Raw genomic sequence first — 27405 nt, 5'->3', positions numbered from 1 at the left:
TCTACAAATCCCCGAACTTACTTACTTGCTCATTTGCAAAGTGCTTTCTGAAGCACACCTTGTTAAAACCGGCTTGTTAAAATCTGATCCTCCTCTGAGGGAGAATATATACCATGCATGTTTTGCACCTGATGGCAACTCAAAATGCCTCATTTATCTTAAGGGAGAGAAGCCTCAAGAGATAAACAAGCCTACAAAGGAAGAACACAGAAGGATGCAAGAGCGATATCTGGCTGCTTGGCCGTCACACACTCGGCTCTTAGGTGGTCTGTCAAACCAATCAATGACAGTATTCAGTCCAAGCTTGAAAAAGCAGAGACTCTCTACTGTAGCAGAAGAAACCTGCTCTACCACCTTGAATATTAACATTGATGGCTTCCTTTTATTTCTCTGCTAATCGATAGTAGACAAAATGGACCAGTCAGTTTAGGCTAAAGGTTACGGGTAAGTATAAAGTATCGATCTGTTTTATTTATCTCAGGTAGAATACGTGCAAGTTGTCTCGACTCTAATTAGCCCTTGGAGATGTTTTGTAGAAATGTTTTCTGGTTTATTATACTGCAGAACTCTTAAATCGGCTTACTGGGCTCTTGGGTCGTCTTGTGTCTGGAAGTTACAAAGAAAATGAGCAGTGATGTTTGTTAATTTTTATAAAAAGACATATTGCAGTGCTTGAAGCAAGAAAATCACTACAAGTTAAATAACTTAATAGGTCATCCTTTAAAAGATAAAGAGCAAAGCGTAGGAAGCTATTTGCATCTTGAAGAATCTATTGTACAAATAAAAACAGCCAGTGGATAATTAATTATAGGTGCTGAATGAAGTTTTAACAGGTTCTTTCAGGATTAAAAGTGAGGTTGGGTAAAATACATACAATACATCTGGAAAGTATTTGCAGCAATTCACTTTTTCCATATTTTGTTTTATTAAAGCCTTAGTCCAAATTGGATCAAATCTCTTTTCTCTACATGCAAATTGAGTGATTGGCAAATTCATCATCAATAGAAAATAATTATTTTTCATTGATATAGAAAATGACGTTAATTTTTGACATTTTCTCAATTTCTCTTTTGATTTGGTGACATTTTGGACAATTATCTTGCTAAAACACCCAATAGTTACTCATTTTCACATTTTTTTCCCAGAGTCCATATTTTAATTATTCATCTATGTCAAATATTTGAGCAAACCATGCTATTCAACATAATTCCCAGGGTCTTTGGAGAAGAAATGAGGTTAAAACAAGGCCCCCAGCATGCCGGAGCCTCCACCAGACCCAGCCATGTGCATGAGTTGGTTTTGAATAGATCTGGTTGGAGTGTTTATTGTCAAAGATTAAATTATTTTCTAATCAAAGCATATAATTCAAATTAGCATCCCAGCAAAGTTGAAGAAACTCTTCATGTTGCATTTGTTAAATGGCATTAAAAAATGTTTGTTTCCCTACAAACTAGGAAAATGAACAAATTAAAACTTTAGAGACAAGTGGAAAACTATCCAGGACTGTTCACGTCGTCATTGAGGCGGGGCTCCATAAAAATATCTGATTTAGTCTTTGATCTTTCCCTTATAAACATTTTTACCTTCTAAGTGAGAACAAGGGAACAAAACATGAGCAAAGTAAAGAAATGTACAGAGGGAAAGGAAACGCCAAGAAGAGCCAGGGAGATGATGTTTTATTGAAATTTCAGCCTTTAATCCCACAAAGAGCTGGCCCTTTTGACAGTTTCTCAGATCTTAGTTTTCTCTGGTGCATGTTGAAACGGCGTTCACCCTGCCTCCCAAAGTCGGTGTTACGAGACCTCCAGTCATGTCCATCAGCACTGGTCTCTCATTCTTTAGTGCTGCCAGTGGGCTTTGATCAGACTCTGGCTGCATCACATCCATCAGAAGCCTGTCCTTCACTGCTTTGCTATCGATGAGGTGGAAATTTGAAATGATCTGAAGATAAATGAAAACAATGCAGGATTTGTGTACATAAGTCTGGCTCTTTTAAAACTGGATGTTTTGTCTCAATCTGCTCTGATTATTTTAAGAAATGAGAGAACATAGTTTACCTTAGCTTTGCATAACTTTTTTTTGTACATGTTTTGTTTATAGAAATGAACCTTCAGCTTTAACCTTTCATTATTTTTTTCTGTGGGGATTTAACGAAGCATTTATTTTTTTCTTCCAGAGTTTGTAGGCACGTTGAGAACTCTCTGGGCCATCTTCAGAAATAATGAGTCCCATTTCCAACGCCCACACACCACCTCCTTTGCTTTCATACGGAGCAAGGTTTAAATTAAATCTGACATCTTACCAAGTTGAAGTATTTTGTTACAGCCATGCTCTCAGCGCACTGAGACTTGACTGGAAGCGGCGTTGCCATTCATGACACAGAACACAGAATGTTTCAGATTATTTATGAAGGAAAGGTGAACTTGATTGGTTTGGTGAAATATATCAGATCAATGCTTTTTTAAAAAAAAAAGTCGTACATATTCATCTTGTGGTTGAAATATTTGAAGTTGCTTTGGATGAATGTGTGGAGGCAGCGTCAAGTTGCATTGTAATAAACTACAAATGCTTCTCTGCATGTTTTTATTGGAGGTTTGGGGAGAGATGAGAATAAGAAACATATTCTGCTGTAGAAATGTTATAATTGAACCATTATGGTCATTATGGTGATAAGATTTTAAGATTAATGAGATATCAACAAGCTGCAGTAAAAAGTCATAAGCCCAAAATGAGTAAGGCTTTTATTTCCTTCCTTTGTCAATGTTTTTGTTGTGTCTGGAGCTCTTTACATTTTTGCTGAGATAAAAAGGTTTTAATGAGTGCTCTGTGCCGATTCACTCAGTTCGTGCAGCAGGGGAGCACCAGTTCTAAACTAATGAATTTTGCCAACAAGTGCTGATGGAAGAAGGGGAGAAAAATCATTATCTGGAGGGGAAAATCCTCTCTGCTTCTCATTGTTGGATTTACTTTTTTAATGCAGTGAATTGGCATCAATGGTCAAGTTGGCAAAGGAACTATTTAATGTGACAAACTTTAAAACTGCATGTAGACTTCTTCTTCAAGAGGAAGTAGAAAAGCACAGTAAATTCTTCTGTATATTGCAAAAGAAAGGAAAGGATGCATGCAGTAAAGTCATGAAAATTAAAAACACGCATCCATTCTCTGTTTGGCATAAACATAAATGTGCATAATCAATGAAATGCCATTCCCGCCATGACACATTGCTGCCAGCACCATGCAAGGCAATTTTATTTGTACGCCATATTTCAGCAACGGGGCAATTCGCAGTCCTTTACATGATTAAAGTAAATAAAACAAGCAAGGAAAGCATTGCACTACAGTGGAAAAATAAAATGACAGGCAGAAAAACAGTTTATGTTCCAGTCATTAATCAAAAGCAGCTAAAGGATTTTTAATCTTGATTTAAAGGAACACAGAGTCAGTACTTTTGCAGTTTTCTGGAAGTTTGTTCCACATTGGAGGAGCATAAAAACTGAATGTTGCTTCTCCACGTTTGGTTCTGATTCTAGTAGACTAGAACCAAAAGACCTGAGAGGTCTGGAAGGTTGATATGACAGAAGATCTTAAATGCATGTTGGGACTAAACCATTCAGTGATTTATATACTAAATCACTGTCTTTAAGAGTGCCACTGGGAAACTTTATTTTCTTATCAAACTAAGGACTTTGAAAGGTGAAAAGTTTCTAATTCAGCTCAGACCCAAAATCTTTAAAAGTCTCCATGAAGGACAAAGATGAGGGATTTTTTAAGTGGTTGTCCAGGCATACATGCAAATCAACAAAGGAATCATTTGATCAGAAGAAGATATTTTTAAAAGCTTTTCAGAGTACAGAACAAAGGCTGTGGAGGGATCTGAAGAGGGCTGTGATTAAAAAAAAATCTGTTTAATCATGGTCTCTTCTCTTTACAGCACACAAATCGTGACTTTTACACTTTAGGATCCTGGTGTTCCTGCTGACATACCAGATTCAAAAAGCTAAATTACCTTCACTTGAGGTCAAGTTCTCCAGATTCTTTCATTCATTTTAATCAGATGGGATGAAGAGTCGCATCCAAAACTAGAAGGACACTGGTACCATGTGGAATATGACGCTTTAGTTATTTGCTATATTGCACATTTTTCAGAAAAAGCGTTTCTCCTATCTCCAGTAGATTGAATAGAAGCTGTGTAATTCCAACATGTTATGCAAACCACCTCTGTGTTCAAATAATTTATTACTCCGGTGTTTTTCAGGGTTTTAATATGTCACGGTCTCAATTTAATGAGTAATTGGGATAGTTTCCTTTTTTATAAATGTTGAAAAATAACACTAAATTCTGTTGGGCGTGTGGGGAGTTTCACGCTTGCTCTTGCTTGTTGAGGATAAAGACTCCATTTCTCATTACAAACCTGACCTTAACTTGAAGCTTAGTGATGGTGTCATTGTAGATTTTAAAGTCCTTTAAAAATAAATCTATAAAACTACAAGCAATCATTGAAACCAATTAAAAAGAGGACCAGGCTGAGTTATGAGGCCACACATTACACTTTAGTTTGTGACTTTCCTTGAAGGGCGAGTCTGATCAACAGGCCTCTAAACCAGCACCCATCCGCTGATAAGAATTGTTTTTAGAAAGAGACAAAGGACTAAATTCCTCTGAGAATTGGCTAAAAATACAGCTTGACACTTAGAATGAAGAATTGTTCTCTTGGGATTTCAACAGGGATGGATTTCCAGATTTGTTTCCAATGGCGATCGGTTCCCTTTCTCAACTCTCATGCAGAATATTACTCATATTCACTCCCTGTGACAGAAATTTAACTCTTTCTAATTTGCATTATTCATTGTCATGCAATTATGACCAAGTAGAATTGCTGTTTTGTTTAGGCTTACTGACAAGTTTTTGTTCACCGTCCAGTGGTATGGCCAATCTTCAAATGTTAGACAGACGTCAATCTTCTTTAAATTATTATTTTTTTAATTGGCTAACTTTACAAACATTCACTATTTTTAGTGAATGTTTGTAAACATTCACTAAAAATAGTGAATGTTTTCACTCAGTGTATTACAGACTAAGCCTGACCAATTTAGAATAAAATGAACTAGAATTTCACTAAACGTCTCTTGTTTCAGGGAGGATGACCATAAATGCATGCCACACTTTTCAGATTTGTATTTCTAAAACAAACTTAATATCCAGCATAGCCTTTCTTATATTCCACAGTTACTACTCTTTGTTGGTCAATGTCAAAAAAAAAAAAAAAAGAAGCTTTTACAACAAACTTGGGGTTTATTTGAAGCTGATTTTTAAAATGATTTTTGCAGGTGTTCAAGTCTGTATTTGTATTCAGAATAGAAAACGCTTTTCAAGGTTGTCGAAGTCATACACACCATTATGCAGATTTAAAGAATCGTTTTTTTTCCCACAGGCCACTCTACTTGAATTGCATGGCATTCACTGTGACAAATTATCACGTTTCTCTCCATATCCTTATCTGCTCCACACCGTTGCTCAAAGTACAGCCTTTCTCTCAATTCATCAAAGTCAAAAAGTGAAAGATTGTTGATGTTCCGTCCATGCTCAAATCGATCAACTGCTGTTAAATGGTTCGCAGCTTTATTTTTTGCAAAGACAAAATCTTAACGTTCACTTGACAAGCCTGAAAAATGACTTTGGGGTGGGATCAGCTGTGGTGAATCATTGGCAGTCAGGTGTGGTAAAGCCATCCTGTTGTCATTATGCTTCCATTAAGAGTCACGTCGCCCTGCTGCCAGATGCATCGGGCTGAAACCAGCAGGACTCATCATCGCCGTCACACAGCCGCCGCTTCTGACCTTCAGACGTGAACCTGAGCTCTCCTCAGGCGATCAGTTTTACCACCTCAGTGATGAGTCATTACACCCACTCTGAAAATATCAAGTCAGTTTTATGTGTGATGGTGTGCACCAACATGACACACACACACACTAATTTTGATGGAAGTCGCCACTTTTAATATATTTGCAGCTAATTTTACCTTTGCCTAGTTGGCATGGTAATTCTTGTCTCGAATGAGGAAGGATATTGTCTTGCATGAGATATGACTAAATGTGGGCTCATCAAAGTACTTTGATCTCTATATTCTCAGGGAAGCATAATCACAATATTCGTGTGCTCAGACTTGAGCAATTTCCATTTGAAAAAAAAAAGATTTTTAATCTGGACTTCACTATTGTACATCTGAATATAAAATATGCATTTAATTTCCTAGTAATGATATATTGTGACAATGCAATTAATTTTTTTACGTATTAAATCTGATTAGTGATATGCAACGGTGATGCAAGACGTTCTTTCAGCTTAAAATAACCTTTTGTATAACCTTCAAATAGATGGACATAAAAATATCCTCAAATTGCAGTGACTACACTGCCTTCATGGACTAACTGACTTCAAATGCTAATTTTGTAGACGATTAAATAGGATTCATTAGTAAAACATTGAAGATATTGTAAACAAGTTAGAAATAATTTTGAAAGTTGTAATTTGAGAAAAAGCAGCAAAAAAAATTGTCATTAGATTTATAGGAATAAGTTGCGGTAAAAACAGAACATTTTATCTCTTCTTCAAAGTTTTGTGGTGTCTTTAAGACTGAAGATGTTCTGAAAGCACTTTTGTGGACTTTAAAAAAATGTAGGCTTTATTGGGAAAAGTGCATTCTAAAAGGAAAAAAGGCTGTTTTTCATTTTGCAGCATAAAAGGATATTATGAGCTCATATTTTGGACTTAAACTGGAATTTTAGCTGCAGGCTGCTAAGATCGTTTTAATATATATTCATGAATTCATGAAATACAGAGAGACATTTCATAAAGTGGCTTTATTCCTGCGTCTGAAGGAAAAACAAACTCCCCACACACTGTTCTTGGACAATTTTTAGCAACAAGACTAATACAATGCATATAATGAATAAATAAAATCTCTGGAATGAGTTTTGGGAGTCCTAATCTTAAAATGCCGTGAGATTGTAATGTGGCTTACAGTGAAGAAAGTGTTATCTGTGGCTTTACAGAAACCTTTAGGCTCTGACTCCAGGAGGCAGGAAGCTGTGGCAGGAAGTTTTAAATTGTAGAAAAATGCTGATCTCAGAAAGTAACTCTTCACTCAGTCTTAAATGGTGTATTCAAACTCAAATAATTTATTTTTTGCTTTCACTAAAGAGCTGAAAGATAAATTGTTCTGATATGACTTGAAAAGATTCTCCTAAGCTATTGTGGATATTCAACATGGAATAACTCGGACAGAAATATAATTGCAGCTATAAAACCCTCCATCCTTTCCGGTTTCTCTCAGTACTTCTCTTCAGGCACTCTCCTATTCCTTAGTCCTTTTCTGGACTCTTGATCTTTTCTGAGTGTTGTAAGTTCCATTGAAAGCACTGAGAAACAAGCTGCAATCAGTTGATTGAGCAGGAACTTAAGAAGGTAATTTGCAGATGTACTGTTTTAATATTTTTATTTTTTTTTCAAGTTGAGGTCAATCTTGTTTCTAATCACCTGGAGAATAAAATATAATGAGGCTACCCACACCCACACACACAATTTCATCCTGATAAGCAGCTGGATTTAAATGATTAGGAGGATATTTTTTGTGATACATCCTCTTGCTAAATCTCAGATTTTGAGTTTCTTCACAGATTATGAAATGGAGTGCACTCAGTGTCCATGCTGGCAGTTTAAAGTGGGCTTTAAGTTTGGCTGCAGTCGTGATTTCACTGCTTGGATCTGCCTGTAGCATTTCTTTTGAGAACCTCTTTTAAGATGTTGTGTAACCAAGCATTTGGTGAGTCAGCCTATTATTTATACTGAAATTAGAGGAAAAGCGTGCCCTACATTTGACAAGGGAGTCATAAGAATTTGCTGGTTTGAAATTGGGAGTAAGAAATAAAGTATGCAAATGGTGGTTTGTAGTGCAGTCTGTCTGATCGCTAGTTGTGTCTGCTTGTTTTCAGCCATTGATCAGGCAGCATGTGGAACCTCATGGCTCAGAGGAGCTAATTTTCTTTTCTCCACTAAAATGCAGTGCTTAGGTAGCGCCGCTCAGAAATTGTTGGCCCTTGTGGCCATGGCTGACATTTTCTCTCTCAGCAGGATGTATACCTGCTTCATTATGAAGACAGTCTGTCTTCTCTCCCACAGATTTTTCTTTGTGCCCAGAAAGGCTAATTGCAGCTGTTTCAGGGTCAGGGATTCAGAGGGGGGCTGCTTTACACCAACGTGTACTTTTGTTGGCCTGCGCTGCATGAATCTGAGAGGGCATGCTCGGCTTCAGACTCAGCTGCAGGTTGTTATGGCATCTTGGCATGAGTTTATATGACCAGCTGAGGCTGGTCATGAACAAATGGCCTTATTGGGTAAATTAGTTGATGTAGAAACTGACAGCCAAGCAACTCGCGTATGAGAAAACTTCCGTTTTAACTCAAGCAACATAAAAGGTGCACATTTGTTTTCAGTTTTGAAATTGTATAAATTGTGCATTGGCTTAAAAAAATATTCACACCCTTAAATTTTTTTGACATTCTGACAATGTACGATGGCACTGTAAAATGTGCTTAATTGTGGAGTGGAAATAAAGCGAATAAAAGGATTGAACACTTTGTAAACCTGTCAGTTTTGCAAATCTACAGAGATCATTTTGGGGAAATTGGATATAAAGTGTCTGTTTCCCACAGATTTTAAGTTGAATGCAGAGCTGAACTTGGACTGGACCATTCAAGCACATAAAAATGCTCTAATCGAAACCGTCCCACTGTAACTCTGGCTGTAGATCTGGGGTTTATTTGCTACTGGAAGGCGAAGCTCTCCATATATTTTCTTCCAGGATTGCTTTTCTTTTCTTCTCAATATGAAATGGCTTTTTACTTTTACAAAATGAAGTGTTTAATTGATTTCTTATTAGTTTGTCTCATTTCTTTTCTGTTGTAATTTGCAACACGCTCACTGTGCATAGCTGTTTTGGTGGAAAAGAAATAGATTGCTCATGACAGCAGAAGCCATTAAAGTCATTTGAGCATTTCTCCCCTCACCATCAAGGTCCCTAGAATCCTATAATCACACTGATTGTGAAGCACAGCGTTTAGCAGCCTGTGCTTGTCCAGTTGTGCTTCCTTTTTGGACGACAAAAGACGAAGAGAGTGAGAGCAGTCTGATGGTCAGAGAGGTAAAAGTGGAATGCTTTTCTTTTAAATCTCACCCCCCGTTGGAAGCATCTGAGTTGAAAAGTGAACAAAATGTGCTTTTGAGCGTTTCTTCCATAAATAACCCCTTTTTTAAACCTGAGAAATGTATTTAGCAGGCTAAGATACCTTGATTGAAGTGTAATTATAACTACAAACCCTTGTCAATCAATCATGGTAAAATTAGCTTGTTTAAGCTTGGAGTAAAACACTTAACTATCCAATAACCTGGATTTTTTTCTTTATTTTATTTCTGAGCATTATTATAATGTTCACCCATCAAACACATTTTTCTTTGACTCATTCATGCATATGATAAATCCTCGAATCTGACATGGCAGCCGTTTGGGAGTTACCTTAATTTCTGCTCATGCAAAGTGCCACACGCTGCTCCTACAGACTAGCAGCAGCAATTGGCAAACACCTGATGGCACCTTTTTTATTTGAAGATTTTCCAGCAATGTCCCAAAGGAAGAAGACCACAGAGTGGATGTAAAACTCTGGGAGGAGACAAAAACAATTTTTTGGCCTGGGGACAAATTTTGGAAAGTGTCACTGAGAATAAGGATGTCTTGGTTTCCCCCATGGACCTGACAGGCACAGGGAGCAGAGTTGATGTAGTAGGTTCAAAAATTTTACAACAATTTTATGTTTTGCCAGAAAAAAAATATAGAAAATACTTCTGACGTGGTTGCAAAAGTACGCTGAGGCAACGTCCTGGATAAGTGGGATCTACATAAGCTGATAAAGAAACCATGTTTCCAGTTATGAAAGATAAATTTAAGTGGTGACTATTTTCATGGCTAGAGACTGTAGCTATGAGGAAAAGATTGGTGTAACAAAAAATGACATTTTCTGTCGGTTTTTTGTATTGTACAGTAATCGTCTCCACTGTTTACCTACTTTCACATTATATCCCTAAAGCTTAAAGGGTCACAACTCCACAGAAAATGTGCCGTCCAACACATTTGGTGAGACCCCAGTGAATCTGAATGTTTTCTCATTAAGAGCTTGTTGTATGCATGTCTGAGTGTGCGCATGTTTGTGTTCCAATGAAATTTATTGTGATCAAGTGCACTTGAGGGAGGAAAAAAAACACAGATCCCTTTCTCATCCTCAGAGGTCAGCATTTGATTCAGGGTTTAAATATAGCTGCTGAGTGGTGTGTTAGTTTGCGATGGCCGTCTCCAAAGCGACCATCTTCTCACTTCCCACTCTCTGACGCAGACAAAAAGCATCTGTGCAGAGAGGCGGTGTCAACCTTGCAATCAAAACCAAAGTACATCAAAGTATCATCTCATTACTTCAGTGCAAAGTGGGGGGAAAAATGTTTTATTCTACATCTGTGTGCTCATTAACGGGCCACAAGCATGAACTGTTCATCTGAAATCCATCTTGTATCAGAAGGATGCCCGTATCTAAGCTGCAAATCACAGTTTGTGTGATGCTTATCGCTATGAAATGCTAGTACTCTGTAACCAAACAGAGAAGTCCAATTTAATTAGGAGTGTGTTGTATTTCAGAGCAAAGGCAATTGAGTTAGATTACTCTGTATATGAACACTCCACATGCTGGAACACGATTTTGAATTGAGAAGTTAATCCAGTTCAAAAGCCGAGATGGGCTGAAGGGTATCAAATGAATCCAAAGATGAAGGGAAAAAACGGATAATGTTTATATTGATGAAATCTAAGGTATGATTCTAAGTGTTTATTTTTTATTGAAAAACCTCAGGGTATATAAACTCATGAGCCTGAAACTAAAACAACAAATGAATATGAGAGGTAGACATGCTGCATATGTGAGATGAGCAATGGTCCCATAAGGAATATTAGTGTCTTTGTTTTGGGCTTTGCATTAGCTGCCTGTACTCTGCCTCATGTTTCAAGACAGTATTGTTTTGATAGTCTTTGTCACTATTGTTTTTAACGAGAATACAGTCCTCAAATTAAATTTGGACGGCCTATTTAGGAGTTGGCTAGGCTTAATGTGAACCGTGAACTAAGCGACTTTCATTTAAGATGAGTTCCCACCGTTCATCATCCGTCTTTGATCGAAAATCTCTATTTATGAGCTTGTGGCAGTGTGTGTGGTCGTTCAGTGGGAAAGGTAAACCGACCACAAAGATGACTTACAACAAATATGAAGCGATGGCAGAAATGTTCCTTCTACAGCTGCTTCTTTTCCCTCACATAATCATAAAAGTCGGCAGGAGAGACATCTCCCTCCTTATATTCGGCTTTTCTTCTGCTCTACTAATCATGAACTTATTACCTGTGCACTAAATTAACAATTCACAATCAGACACCTAATGACCACAGTGTTAATAATGTATATGTCAGACTTGTAATTAGAGCATGGCTAACCAAGAAAGAGACTAATGTCCTAGTTAAAGCATTCTGGCAGCGCTTCATAAAGAACTTCATGAAGTAGATTCTGTTTGTGTGTTTTACATGCAGCATGGTGAGGCTGAACTAAGGTGAAATGAGACCATTAAGCAAACGTGATATTAAATAGTAGCCCACTTAAAACATCCTTTTAACAATTTGGTTTGTTCATTTTTTAGGTGTTTCACCTTCTCAATTTCTTCTGTGTTTTCTCCTCAGATTGAAGATATCATCACTCTGATCCAGGACGAGACCGAAGGCGTGCCCATCAGAACCGTCAAAAGTTTCATGACCAAGATCCCCAGTGTTGTTACAGGTAAGAAATGGAGCAAAGAAAGTATTTGGCAGCAAAGTGGCAGAAATGACAGGGTTGGACTGACAGGCTCTGCGTGGTACAAACATTACCTGCAGCGATACATAAAGGGATGACAGTAAGTGTCTGGTGAACAGTCAAAACGACATCCTGGGGAATGCTCAGTTCTGTAGTTCAGCATTTTTCTGGAAAGCTTAAAAGCTTTCAGAAACCCCCTTTTCTCTTTTTATTCCTCTGTAATTTGTCAGATGGAACATGTTTTATCATTTTTCAATGGGTCACCATCAAACTGGCTTCTAGTCATAAAACAGTTCTTTTTTTTTAAAATATGGCTTTTCCAACAAAACTCACAAGTCAGCTGTGAATAGTTCAACTTACTGCCCTGCTTTAAACCTGCCAGTAAGCCAAATTCTTCAACTAGGAAACCTTACGCTAAATTATTGTGCCAAGATTAACACTTTTTTTTGCACACTCTAACATAAATTCAGCAAATGTTCTGTAAATTAAAAAGAAATTGTGGTTACCTTCCTATTTCTCGTTGAAGTGCTTTCTGAGTTCCTAATGAATTAATTGGACATAATTGAGATTTCACAAATATCTCAAATGATTAAGCCATGGCTAGAAGATGATTATTTAAAAGACCAGCTAGAGGAATTTGACACAACTTGACAAGTTACATTTACATTTTCACTTCTGTGAAAGAAACATATGATCTTTGTGTATCTTTGGAGCCAAAGTGGTGGCGCTGTCAAATGTGACATTTTCCTACAGCAGCTAAAAAAAGAGTAGTTGGGGAAATGAGCTGAAGCCAGTTTGGTTTCCAGTTTGGAACCAAATGTTTAAGATGACTTTGGAACAAAATATGCCAGAAGTTTATGCTGTTATGTTTTTTGAAATGTGCAGATCTATTAGTTTGGTTTCGATAAAGATATCAAAATGCAAGTAGCTGCTGATACAAACATTTACCCAATTAGAAGTCATATTGTTTATAACGTGATAAAACATAAGGTCGTCATTTGGACTTGGGGATTTATTTACTTTGTTATATACATAATGAGTGCTGAAACTGAGATGTTGAGACGAAGGGATGAGCTATAGCAGACATCAATGTGAAGCATTTATTCATTCATGAACTGTGGCGCTGCTAATCTGTTTGTGTGTTCTTAACATCATAGTTAAAGTCTGATATTTCAGTTTAACTAATCTCTTTATTTTAGAAATTGTGAACATCCTTACCTTTGTCATTCCTCTGACAAGCTGCCAGTATTTCCATATGTAACCCAGTGTTAAAAACACAACAAATCAATAGATGTTGATTTAATCTTATTCTACAACGAGATTAAAAAAATTGTAATAAAGTAAAAAAAAAAAAGAATATGTTTGTAAATATGTTCATAAATATTGATATAAACAGTGCTAAAAATCTTTAAAACCTGTGAAATATCCCTTTAGTGATTGCTTTTAGTGACAGATTAAACAACCAATAACTGGCACAGTCTGATTTCACATCAGCCAATCAGGTTGATTGTCCCGCCCCTTTAACTGCAACGCTGAGCTTTCACTCAGATTGCGTCTAACTCCCTTGAGAGCTGACGGTTGTTCCGTAAACTACATTAAATTCCTTAAAGAATCCTGGAAATTGATCTCCAAAAGCGCTGTTCTAACAGCTGACCTCCGAAAAAAATCCCTGGTTGTGTAGCATTGAAGCATCGGTCAGGTTTCTTATGGTGCACTTTTAAAACATTGTGCCAGAGACCTCAAGATCACCTTTACAAAGAACTTGGATGGCGAGCCCCAGCCCAGAGGACCGAGTGAACTGGTAGACAGTGACCCGACTGGTCACCAGCCGTGAAACATAAAAAATATTTCACAGACACATTGAGAAGACTAAACAAAACTTGAAAGAACAATTGACAGATATCCAAAAGACTGGGTTATTTTTTTAATTTATTTTTTTTTTTAAAGTGCGCAATTTTTGTTTATTTGTACAATGTGGATCCACAAATGTTGTTTATATTAAATTTTATTTTTTTTTTAATTCTACTTTTTTATATATACATTGTGTGCTCTCCTCTGTTGTTCACACCTAGGCTTCCCCGGAATTTAGAATCTTCTGATCAGGCCCAAATTCCTTATACTTTGGTAGTGTTGGTTTTAGTAAAGTAAATTAACTTGACTTGCTATCTACTATTAAAGGTATTTAAAGTAACCCTTCTTGTGGGTTACACATACTCTACATGTTCTATAGCAAATAGATGTTGAAAGCCCAGAACACTCAAAGTATTTTTTTTTAATAATTCATCCATTCTGTTTGCTGAAGCTTTTTTCCCTGCTCCTCTGTAAAACAGTGAGTCTCAATGCATGGAGTTTTTTCCTTTATTTTCACTGCAACAGTGAAACACAACTTGGAGTCCTTCAAAGTTTTGCAAAAGGCACAAACCAAAGAGCTATGTTTTTCTCCTTCTCAATGCTGAAGTGACAAGTTCTGCTTGAACATTTAAACTTTTTGCTTGAGGTATTGCATGTTCCGTCTGGTTTTGAATGCTGAGCAGCTGGAAGGAGTTTTACTCTTACATTCTCTTTAAATTTTTAACAGCTATAATGTGCAACTGTGGCAACAAGTTACTGTTTTTAAAAACCCCACATGAACTTCAACCTCAAATCCTAGAGGAGTTGTAGTGGGGTTTCATGGATGCAAAGCGAAATCAAAGAAAAGAAAGAAGTTCAAACCATCTCTCCCATCGATTATACCTCCGACTTTCTTTCCACCTGAGTTTCTAACCATACAGCCAAACGAAGATTTAACATAGAGCACTGCTTGGCAACATTTCATTTCCATTTGGAATAAATGAATTATTTTAATTGAAATTTCTAGAGAAAATTTGCCAAAATATGAGCTGCAGCAATACAACAAATCGGATGTGAAGCTAAGGTGACATAAACTAAAACCTGTTTCTGTGTCTGGATACTTTACATGGCAGCAAATTGGACATGCCATGATGATTATAAAGGGATTACATCAGTAAACACAGAAGAGAAAAGGAGTCGGTTCAACCAAGGAAATTAAAATTAACATCTTATCAATAACAACAAACAACAAAAAAGAAGCAGATGTTTAGATGAGCCACACCGTTTCACTTTAGTTACATTTCATTCTGGTTATGTGAAAGCTCTGCACCTACTTCACAGCAAAATATCTGCATAGCTGAAGAGAAGGTGGGAGGACAACATGTAATTAAGTGTTTGGGAAAGAAACTGCAAGAGCAGGAATGGAATGAGTAATGTCCTCCTACTATGAAAGGACCCTTAAGCAAGGCAATCAACTTTCATCTGCTTCAGTGCTGTCAGTGTTTAAAATGTGTAAATTCAGTTTAAAATCAGATGTAAAAGCTTGTGGGAATGTATGTCGGCCACCTTGTCAGTAGGATGATTGGAAATCGCAGGAATGATGCATTGTGGGAGGCTATGAAGCATCTTAAGCAAACAATGGAAACAAAGAGAAGCTTTTAACATTTCCCTGTTTTCTGTGTCATTGTCTCAATGCAAGATGTATTACCCAATATGCCATGAGCTGAGTGTATCAATAAACACAATTACCACAGCAGTGGATGAATGTGTAGAGAAGAAGCTGGAACGTTTGCATCTGTGTGCCTGAGCCTGGGAAACTAATGAATGATGGGGAATTAAACGGCATCTCATTCAGGAGAGCAGCAGGGAAGCAAAAATGAGATAATTTTCTCTGGGAGAAACAAAAAGGCTTTTTAGGCTTTAGGTTTGTCTAGGTGAGGGATGCACATTTCAACATATTGATCTTGTGTGGATGAAATCTTAAGGAATTATTTCTGCTGTTCTTAATACGCTAGCGTAACAGGATTATTCATCTTTTTATATATTTTCCTCCCTTTTTCTTCTTCTGAAATTGGTTTAGGGATATTAGAAAACTCCCAAGAGTAGCCAAAGTTTATTTAATTTAGCTTCTTTTTGTATTTTCTTTTGCCTTTTAGAAAAATGATTTAAAATTATTTTTAACTATGCAAATCACATGGTTTAATTTTTGTATGCAGGTGCAGATATAGTACAATGGCTGATGAAGAATTTGTCCATAGAGGATCCAGGTATGCTCACAAAATGATATTTGTTAATAGTCAATGTGACACATAGTGTTTATGTAAATACTTCAAGTTTGAAATGTCTAAAATAAACAAAACATTCATGGACTTTTGAATGTTTGTAGAATCTTTTTGTAGATTACACAAGTAGTTTTGTCTTTAGGTCATGGGGTTTTACATAGGAATATTGAAGTATTTTCCAAGTTTGCATAATTTTGGAAAAGATTTTTTCCCTATTCAATTTGTCCATAGATGCTTTGTCTTAAATCTTCTCCTCTGCAGTAATATACTCCTAATACATTTATTTTTTGTGTGTCAAGAATTGCTTGAACGAACGGGGAAAATGAACCAAACTGAGACATTTTATCATTAAAATGCACACAAACCCTGAAGTTAAGAGTTCAACGTTATTTAGTGATAATGGCCTGATCCAGGGAAGTAATGATGATGATTTTTGTTTAATTGACCACAGCTTTGTTTAATAAATCAGCACATCTTTGTAGATGCCTGGAGTCTGACTCTTATTTTAAGTTCTAGCTGTTAATGACTGTTCAGATTTTTGTGCTTTAACTTTGTGTTCACTAAGAGATCACCACGTTTTTAGATTTTGATTTAGATTTTCAAAGGAACTCTTTGATTAGCACACTTTTTTTTTTTTTGCAGCTGAGGCCATGCACATCGGGAGTCTGATTGCAGCTCAGGGATACTTTTTTCCCATCTCTGATCACGTCCTGTGCCTCAAAGATGATGGAACTTTATACCGCTTCCAGGTAAGAAGGAAGATCAATTATGCAATGGAAATATGAGAGCAGAAAGAAAATGTGCCTAACCTTAACAACAAGGTCATTGTTCAAAGAAAAAGTAACAAGATAAGAGGACCAGGAGAACAAAGGCATATTCAAGAGGGCAAACATATTTTTGCATCCGATATTGTGTAGATATACTCTCATATTAAGTTTTGAACATTCAAGAAAACAATAACAATTCCTTATTGCACTTAAGTTTAGACACGATAATTGTACAGCAAGAATCTACAAAATATTAAACCAGAGGTATTAAAATATTAGTTTTGCAACTGTTTGATGCAATGCAGTTGTGTTTTTGTTGAATTTAAAATATGTAGGACTTGTTGCAAAGTTTTTATACCTCATCCCAAAATAAAATTTAAAAAATTGCTCGTTTTGTCTATTAAAACATATTTTAAAGAGCTTAACATTTTCTGCTTATGAAAACATAAATGCATGCAAACACTGCAAAAAAGGAAGTCAGTCGTGAACCACAATCTGATTCAGAACTTAAAGTCCAAATATCCATTCTGTTGCATTAGTCCAAATTAGAGCTATGCTAAAACCTGTACAATGCAGATATGCATTTTATTAAACTAATGTCTGAGCTTAAGTTTTTTTTTTTTTTTAGTTTTCAAATGAGTTGCACAATAATTTCCATTTGAAGTTACACTTTTTTGATGGATTTTGATTCATCCATCACAGATGGCGGAGGCAATAAAATCACAAATCCTGTTTTGTTTTCTTGCATTTTATGATGCAAAAGGGAAATAACTTGTGTACGTCCTCAATTATAAACCTGCATGAGGTAAGATCAGAGTTATCTCTGTGAAGCATGTTCTTTGTTCCTGTAGAGCGTTGTTGAGAACAGGAGCAGCAGTTTAATTAAAGCAGACAGCAGTGCACTGCGGTGCTTTGACCTTCATTCTTGTCTTTCAAAGTGAAGTGGAGAAGCAGTCAGTGTTGGAGGAGGCCAAAAACATTAATAAACGACATCAATAAGGACTCAAGTGAAGCAAACAAGCCGCAAGACAAAGAACCACATAATAAAGAAATCAAGAGACGAGACTCACAGTCTCACCCTGCAAAGAGATTCACAAACCTTTTATACAAAAGACATCAATGTTATTCATCAGGATGTTTTTAAAGAACACATGGTAGTGCATGCACATACTTAAGTCAGTTCAACCCGTTATTCTCTACACCATATTGGCCCAGATTTTAATTATTTTGTTGTATCTTATGTATCTGATGATGTCACAGTAAAAAAATGATAAATAAAGGTGATTGTCATCTCTTTGGTTTTCCAAATATTTTTGGATTGTCTCAATGTCTGGATCAAAACTGATTTTCTTATTGTTTTGCTTTAGGCGCCATATTTCTGGCCATCCAACTGTTGGGAGCCTGAGAACACAGATTATGGTAAGAATTGCTTTAAATTGTAATAAATTTCAATTTCCTAACTTATAATGCTATTTTTTTTAGCATAACCTTTTTACAGGTGTGACAAAAAGGCTATGTTGCTAGAAAAAGGACTGGCTACATTAAATAACTCAAACGTTCTTCAAATATTTTAATTTTACTTCGTTTGGATATCTAAATGCTTGAGCTTCACTTCTTTGAATAAATTAGATCTGATTGATTCAGTTTTAATTTGATATGTTGTGCATTAGCTGTAATTTAAAACCCAGGTATTTTAACATTGTAACAAAATGTTAAATACATTTACTCATCATAAGCCTGGAAGACAATCCCAAGATACTTTACTGTTAAATGTTGCTGCACCACTTTGTAAAGTTACACTGGAATATTTTTAAATATTCAAAAGAAATGGTGGAGACAGAAGAAATGATCAATTTGGGTTTTATTTTAATGAAGTACTTTAAATTTGCCATTTTAACGCTGATATTCTGCTGATGCAGTTTGTCCTGATTAGTATGCAAACACTTAGCTTCATTAGGCGTTCAGCTTCAGAAGGAATGAGTTTGACTCTCACAGGATGTCATAATTTCTCTATGATCAGCAGTTAGAGCAGAACTACTTCTGCCTACTAAACAATCCTCGCTTCCTCTTACATAGTCTCTACATGGTTGTACTGGTGCTAAAAAAATGTTTATAGCATTGGACTTTTACATTTTGCCACTTAATAACCATAACTTCAATGTACTGTAGTAGCTTTTTATGTGGTAGAGCAGTACAAAGTAGTACTTTCTATATTCAAATCTATGTCTTTCTAAACTGTAGCCAATTTAAGTGTGGATAAACTTTAACAAACATACTGTATTTTTCGGACTACGAGCCGCTACTTTCTTCCTAAGCTTAGAACCATTCGGCTTACAGCCCGGTGCGGCTTTTCTGTCGATTTTTCTTCAACCACCAGGGGGCTCTCTAGTAGGAAGTGAATCATTGGAAGTCAAAATTGGAAATCCTAGAAGAAAGAGCTAATTTTCATTTAGAACTAGCGGAGAAATTTCTTCAAACTCATATGATGCAGCTTTTAAGTTGAAGGCTATTGATCTGGCAGCACATAGAGCCGCTGCACGTAAAGCTCGGCGTGAACGGATCCATGGTTCGGCGATGGACACGGAGGGCTGCGCCCTTAATAGCACATTCATTAAGGATGCGGCCCTCTGTGTGTCCTTGAGAGCAGCGGAGATACCAGCGGTTCATAACCAGGTGCGGCTTATATGTACGTTTCCAGTTTTTTAAAATTTATTTATATATATTTTCTTATTTTATTTGTAGGTGCAGCTTATTGTATGGTGCGCTCTGTAGTCCAGAAAATACGGTATATCGTGGTGCAGTTTTAAAATGTTTCAGTTTTATAGAGGTTTCTAATTAGCCTGTCAGGATTTTGTTTTGTGTTGTTGTAACTTGAGCATCTGGCTGCTTCTACAGTTGCTTCATGATCCTTAAATTACATTTTGCTTTTAAACACTGAATGTATTTTAAAGGCTAGTTAAGACTTATCAAATTAGAAACTACATGCATTACAGATAATCACAACTGTGTGCTAAATAAAGACCCAACCCCACTCAAAATGTATTAAGGTTGCATTTAGAGCATCAAGACCCCGTTTAGAGGTAGTCTGCAATGAATTTGTCCAGGTTAATAATCAGTCTGATTTCAGATGTTTTTTATGTTTTATTTCAATTGCAGTTTTCTCAAAATGTGTTTTTAAACAGCTTTTAAAAACTGCTTTAATCACTTAAATCACTGAAGATTTAATTTTTTAATATATGCAACCAAAATAAATGTAGTTGTTTCAGTTGTACTGACAACAGCTAAAAGCCTGTTGAAGATTCATGTCATTTTAATGCTAAACCTGCTATGCTGAACTTACCAGTATGGTGGGAAAGAATGGCAGAAAAGTTAAATGTGTTAATAGCATTTCTTATGTAATTAAATGCTTGTAATTTTACAGAAACATGAATAAATCTGCTCGCGCTTCTCTTGTTTGCTCAGTTAACTCTTTGCTTCAGGCTAAATGTTTGCAAATAGAAAAAGTTACTAAGGTCGAGTCTGCAGCTGCTCGAAAGGATGTTTATGGCAACCATAGATACATGGTGAAATAAGAAATGTGAGCAGAGCTTTTATAAATAAATGTTGTGAACATTGTTTTTTTAATAGTAGTTGAAGATGTATTGTGTTGTCATGGTACCAATATTTATAAATTTCTTATTATTGGTAAAAATGTATATATAATACAGGTAGAATAAAAGGTTCCCAACTTAATTTGTTTTAATATACATACCTATAAATTATTTAATAGCAAATCTAAATGTAAATACAAAGAAATGTTTATTGAAAAACACTGAGACACGGCCAGCACTCCTGTAATAATCAATCTCCGTTTCACCTCCTGCACCATGTCACATGGTTCATGGCTTTGGATGAGGGTTTAAGATTTTAGAGTATCTTCACATCCTAATAGTCACAAAAATCGTCAAACATTTTCACACTGATAATTCTCTGCTCATCTACTGGTGAGAAAAGGCGCTCATGAGCCATAAGTCTACACTGATAATAGGACACACATGAGCTGCTGGATTATGTGGATGTTCCACTGATAAATTCCTGGTTTTAAACCGTCTTTTCTCAGCCATCTACCTGTGCAAGCGGACCATGCAGAATAAGACGAGGCTGGAGCTGGCAGATTATGAGGCAGTAAGTGCAGAAACGCTCTTTTAAGTTATAACTATTTTGTTTTGAGCAACCTTTAGGCAGGTGGACTTTACCCCTCAGAGTTTGAATCTTGGTTTTATTATTTATTCCCAACAGGAGAACTTAGCCAGACTACAGAGGGCTTTTGCAAGAAAGTGGGAGTTTATCTACATGCAGGCTGAGGCGCAGGTCAAGTAAGTTTTGTCACCAAGTCGGCACATGAATATAACATGCATGAACTTCAGTTATTTACAGTAGAAATAGACAAATAGACATTAGGAGCAAGAAGAAATTATCAAGTATTTTCACAATTTGTCCGTATTGACAAAAAACACAATAGGAAATATACTTTCGAATAATCTTTAAAATCGCCTTACCCATTTAGTATGAATGTGAAAAACAGATATTTTCCCAAGTTGTGCCAAAGGTTGGACAATTTGACAGATTTTATCAAAAAATTTTGAGCCGTTTTCTCTTCAAATATAACTAAAACTATCTTTAAACAAGCACTGGAAATATTCCACACACCAATAAGGCAATGATAATAACTTTGCAAAAGGATTCCTATGGATTTAAAGAAGTTAGAACATCACACCACTTATTTGTTCAACCTATATTTGCATCTCCTGATTGCAAATGTTTAGATTTAAGCACACAGTGAGGATTCGTAACTATAGTATGTGAAAAAGTAAAGTGATCTTTCTAAAACCGTGTTGTGTACTTCAGTAATTGTACATGAAACAATACAATAATGCAGTTTTTTAACCTACACAATTTTCAGTTTTAAAAACTAAAACAATTTAAAATAATCCTTATTCTCATCACTATTCCTCTTCCATATCCTTGAGTTCTGACTTGACTCTTTGATGGAATGAGGATAAGATGGAAGTTTTGTTTCCCACTGTGTCTCGTCTCACTTGCAGAATCGACAGAAAAAAGGATAAAACTGAGAGGAAGATCCTTGACAGCCAGGAGAGAGCCTTCTGGGACGTCCACAGACCAGTGGTGAATCTTCTTTTGACCAACTTATCCATTATCTGCAGACTCCAATTACAAACTTTACACTGTATCATTGCAGAAACTCCTCAGGTGCTGCATGCACTGCCCTTATTGACAGAAAACAACATTTTATGTTTGTTTTCCTTCAGCCTGGATGTGTTAACACCACAGAAATGGACATAAGGAAATGCAGACGCATGAAGAATCCTCATCGAGTTAAGAAGGTACGAAGGAAAGCGTCTTTACACACAAATACTTCAGATAAATTAAATTGTAGTTTTTTGCATGTGCACACCCTGTGACCGAAGATCATTTCTTACATTTTGATATTTTTCCAGGAACCAAGTCTGTTTGGTGGTGCAATTCAAACAGAGCTCAAATCAGATGGTTGATTTTTGATGATCTTTCTGCTTTATAGCAAAAGTGCTTCCATCTTTAAATTCTTAAGGAAAGGGCGGTAAAGGTGGTGCTAGCCCAAGACGGCACTTATGTAAAAAAATACCCCACTAGCAATGTGAGAACACTCAAGTGCACATTTAATCAAATAACCTGCTTAGCTGTCTTTTTTTGTTTTATATATATGTATATGATCCAGTCAGTGTACGGTGTGGTGGAGGAGGGAACGCAGGCACAGAGTCCCATACACACTTCGTTACACCACTGCCGAAAAGGGACGAAAGAGGATGTAGAAAAAGAGGTAAGACTTTCTGCAAAATGGTGTTGGTGACGTAATGGATACTCCTTCATCCTGCGTGGCTTTTTATCACAGGAAGTGTTGTGTTTCATGAAACGGTAACACAAACCAGAGATGGTCGCTCTCAGTAAAATCAAAACCATCTTAGTTATTAATCATACAAATAAATAAACAGAACTTTTTCTTTACAGATCTTATTTCTGAACACCCAGCTCGATCGTCACTGTTTGAAAATGTCCAAAGTTGCTGAAAGGTAAAGAAACGTACCCCTCACAGACATAAAAACAGATATTAAAGAGCTTAGCCAGGTTTTTACAGTCTGCAGTTTCAAGGCGACTTCAGCTTTCCTCAGTAGGGAGCCAGTTTTAGTAAGTTTTTCTTTTTTTTCTGAATATTTGTATTCATTGAGCATATGCTATTTTCTTCTGTTACAACAGATCATTTAAAATGTTGATGCTCCAGCTCTTCCTTTGGTGACTGCAGTTATGTGCAGTAAAAAGAGGGAGAAAATAAACCTTTAGACGTGTTTATGACACTTGTGGGATAAAAGTTAGAGACTGCTACTACATCTCTAATGGTGCTACTTCTGCTTCCACAATTAATTTGCGAATTCAGTTTTGAAGAAATGTTTCTTTTTTTATTTTAGAGAAAATTGTAAGAATATCCAGAATGGGTTGGTTACAGTGACACAAGACGGACACTTATTCTGAAGTCATTATTACGTTGTGAAGTTATTTTTTCATAAATAGTTGATAACAGAGGAGTGCTATCAGAGATTCTTGTACATTTTCTATTTATTTAAATTTTACTTCAAGTGACACTACTGTGTTTTACATCTGCATTAAAAACGTGGCCTGACTTCATCTTTTAACTGTGATTCATTATATTAACATCCACGTTTGTACATATATGCTTTTTAAGGAAGGAGTTCAAGATTTGATTTTAGTATCTTGCCAAATATGACGCAACATAACACAGTGGGAGTTTAGTAACTGTATCAGTGTTTTATGATCTCCTCCTTTTGTGTTAACCCATGTGTGTTTTTTTTGTACACCAGCCTGATAACCTACACAGAGCAGTTCATGGAGTATGACCCGTTTGTAACCACACCAGAACCATCTAATCCTTGGACCAGTGATGACCCCAGCCTGTGGGACCTGGAGATGAGGTACAAAAGCAGAAACATCAGATTTTGCTTAAAGGCATTTAGTATTCACAGAAACTCGGAAAAAACGGTTTAATACATCTGTATGTTTCATATTCAGATGTTTAAATTTAGGTTTTAAATTAACCAAAAGAATTGAAACTGAACTATTTTTTTAATGATGAATAACTCAAAATGAATTAGACAGAGCTCCTAATACTAAAGTCATTTTAAAAAACCATCTCACACATGTGGGGTTTCTAAGTAAAATTGTTTTTTCAAAATAATAAAACATCAGAAGATGGTATTGGAGCTCTTCAAACCATAATCTAAATTCAATATTTAGTGCCCACGCTATTGCAGAGACCTAGTGAAAGGCACAAAGCCTTTGTTTGAAATGATAAAGTTTTACCACTGTAAACCTTTGATGAATGTACAGCACCTGTACAAAAAATTTAAAAAAAATTTTATGTTGCATTTTTGCTTTTTCAATTCATTAAATGCTATTTGTGTATTTTATTGAACATGATTGAATTGCAGGATAAAAGGTAAAATGCCAGAGGGGGTGAAAACCTCAGATTGTCTTGATGTAGCTGAACGACGTCACGTTGGAGTAATTTACCTTCTATCTAGAGCAGAATAGGAATAAACAAGCAACTAGAATATAGAAATACAATGTATGTGCAGCCATGAATAGCACAATACCTATTGTACCAAGAATAGCATTGGATAAGCTAATGAATCTTACACTTGAAATAAAATGCACTCAAATGCTTGTATGTATTTACTATGTGTCCAGATGTATTTACTCAGACTCTCTTGTTTAAATTGTTTTTGTTGCTTCATCTGACTTATCAAAGATGTTGCTTTCTGTTCCAGCAATTCACAAAGCCATGTGATGCTACCGATAGTTTGCTGAATTATTAATGAAAGACACAGGAAATGTAGCGGGTGAACATTACTCTCAACAAGTTGATCTGTGCTCTGAACTTCTGGCCTCACTGAGTAATGAAGGAATTAATTAGAGCAGACACATAATCATGAAACCTAATGCATCTTAATAATTCATCCAAATCGATTAAAATTCTGCACAGGACAATATGTTCCATGTAGAAATCTAAGCAATGTGATTCCTGATTAACGTTGTCATGTGGAGCTTTGCAGTCACTAATATTCCATCAGCACTAAACCTTTGTCACAATACAAACACATTTTTCAACTTGAATTTTTTCCGAATACCCAACACTCAACCTTTTCTTTCAGATATCTTCTTCTTCTCTACCCCACTTTTTTATTAATCTGTTTTTTTAAAAGATGGATAAAGTCTTTAAACTATTTTCCTTTTCTCTCCACCCTCTCTCGTCTCTCCTAGCAAAGAACCGAGTCAGCAGAGGGTGAAGAAGTGGGGTTTCTCCCTGGAGGAGGCTCTGAAGGATCCGGCAGGACAGGATCTGTTCCTCAAGTTCCTAGAATCGGAGTTTAGCTCAGAAAACCTGAGGTGAGTCAAAACATTGGTAAGGAATTTGTGGCCCAGCTTTACTTAGAAATTGAATTGAGTTGAGCTTTATCATGATTAAATATTAATAATTTGCAAATCAAAGTACTGATTGAAAATCTTTGGTGAACCATTAATACACTATGTTGATGATATTCTGCTTTTACTTTGATTGGATCATTGTCTTGAAAGATGAAATTTTGTCAGGCTTCAGGTATGAGAGAGATTTGATTACATTTAGAGTCATTATGATGAATTTAATCACTGTAAGTTGACCGAGTTTACAGTAGAAGTTGCTTGTATTGGTTTACATGACCAATGGTTGTGCCGTTTGTTAAAATGTTCTCATAACGTTGGTGTGACCACACACTCTTGGGACAAATGGATAATTGTCTTGAATTCCCAATTGTGAATAATCCTTGTTGCATTCTTCTGTATTTAAAAATAAACATCAACGGCTCTAAATATTCTGAAGCTCCAAAACTTCAGCCTTTAGGGTGGGTGCGTTCACACTGCAGCCTGAAGTGACTCAATTCCGATTTTTTGGCAATTCCGATTTTTTTGCCGGGGCCGTTCACACTGCCAGTAAATGCGACCTGTATGCGTTCTGCAGTGTAAACGGGCAAACGACCTGAAAGTGTCCCGCATGCGCAGTAGAGGGCGCCATAGCGTCAGCGTTCTCAGTGTTCTGCCAACCGCCATAAAAAGAAGAAGTGCTCAGTGTTTGCGGAAGTAAACATGGAGGCTAATGGTGGAGCTTATTTATATATATATAGATATACTTATATTTGAAGTTGTTGTCCGGCCGCAGCAGCATATTAACAACTTAATCCTCATATATTCCGTCATGGTTGTTGTTTTTCTTCCCACTTGCGCTTATCAGGACGCAGAATAGTGAGATTTGTTGAGAATCAGTGACGTTCAGTTCGGATGAAGGCGACCTGGACGTTAGGTCGCATTTGAATCGGATACATATCGGATATGGGTCAGATTCGAAAAAGAATCCGACCTGTGCTGTTCACACTGCCATGAAAAGATCAGATACAGGTCGCATTACGTCAAAAAAATCGGAATAATTATTAGAGAACAACTCAGCCTCAATGGCGCTGATAGTCATCTGAAGAGCAGCTCCTCGCTGAAGTACAGTGGAAGAAGTAGAGCTCATTTTTTCATACTGTTTTTGCACATTGGCATTAAGATTGTGTTGTTGTTTTTTTCCACTCAGAGTGTGTCTTCACCTCCATGTTAATGAATGCGTTAATTTCAGAGTAGCTGTTTATTGATTTGCAGAGAAAATATTAAATTCATCCCTCATTTAGGCATAAGGATTTACACACAACATAACGCTTCGCCTTTCATGCCCTCACAGCAGCAATAAATGTTTGTGTTTTTGTAGCGTTAGTTGGAAGGAAGGAGTGGTAGAGATGAACTACTCCAGTTGGGGATGTTGATGCCTCTGAGCCTGATAAAACACAGAGATGCACACACAGCAAGATGGAGAGGAGCGATATAGACCTGTTCAACCATCAGCTGTCCCACAAGAATTCAGACTCCAGCCTCTAAACCCTTAATTGTGTTTGGTTTTATGAGGGAGCTTTTGGAGCATTTCTGGAGAAACTGAGAGTGAATCAGAAAAGTAGACCCCAGAGGTGTTTCTCTCTATCTGTGGACTTGCTAAGGCCGTCCACAGATCAATAGAGAGAAAAAAATGATATTAGAGGTAGTCATCCTGTGGCTTTGAGATGCAGCAGTTGATTAACGGTCTTAATTGCTTGGAAGTTTGTGGAAGTTTTAGAAAAATATATGTTCTAAACACATTTGTTCTCATGTTAGTTTAAATATATTTAACTGATTAGTCTAAATGAGCAAACTTTGTTTTAAAAATAACAAGCTTATGAAAATATAGTGTTCTCTTGTGATGTACAATTTACTGTTATACAACTACTTTTAGCTTGAGGAAAGTGAAAATTATCCAAAACATTTCAGTTAAAGATGACTTGTAGGAGTACAATGTAAAATGCAGTAACCAGAATCTGCGGCTGATTTGTTTGTTTTTTTATATATATGTATATAAAGTTCTGAACTTCCCATATAGACTTG

At 36.4% G+C, this 27405-nt stretch overlaps 1 protein-coding gene across 2 annotated transcripts in view; it reads left to right on the top strand.

Annotated features, from left to right (window-relative positions):
• LOC106928324 (regulator of G protein signaling 6-like) overlaps nt 1–27405 on the top strand; it is a 73372-nt gene that overhangs the window by 39316 nt on the left and 6651 nt on the right. For both annotated transcript variants that reach the window (XM_088002071.1, XM_088002072.1), the window contains exons 4-15: nt 11822–11918; nt 15980–16030; nt 16688–16794; nt 18180–18231; nt 20912–20976; nt 21091–21167; nt 21897–21978; nt 22122–22196; nt 22568–22669; nt 22858–22919; nt 23724–23834; nt 25183–25308. In XM_088002071.1, the coding sequence (XP_087858197.1) occupies nt 11822–11918; nt 15980–16030; nt 16688–16794; nt 18180–18231; nt 20912–20976; nt 21091–21167; nt 21897–21978; nt 22122–22196; nt 22568–22669; nt 22858–22919; nt 23724–23834; nt 25183–25308 (1007 nt within the window). The remainder of the gene's footprint in view (nt 1–11821; nt 11919–15979; nt 16031–16687; nt 16795–18179; nt 18232–20911; nt 20977–21090; nt 21168–21896; nt 21979–22121; nt 22197–22567; nt 22670–22857; nt 22920–23723; nt 23835–25182; nt 25309–27405) is intronic.

The sequence above is a fragment of the Poecilia mexicana genome, unplaced genomic scaffold, assembly GCF_051168715.1.
Source record: "Poecilia mexicana isolate PSO_F unplaced genomic scaffold, ASM5116871v1 scaffold_21, whole genome shotgun sequence".
In the NCBI taxonomy this organism is placed as follows: Eukaryota; Metazoa; Chordata; class Actinopteri; order Cyprinodontiformes; family Poeciliidae; genus Poecilia; species Poecilia mexicana.
Note: the sequence above shows the minus strand (reverse complement) of the source record. Positions and strands in the feature narration are given on the sequence as shown.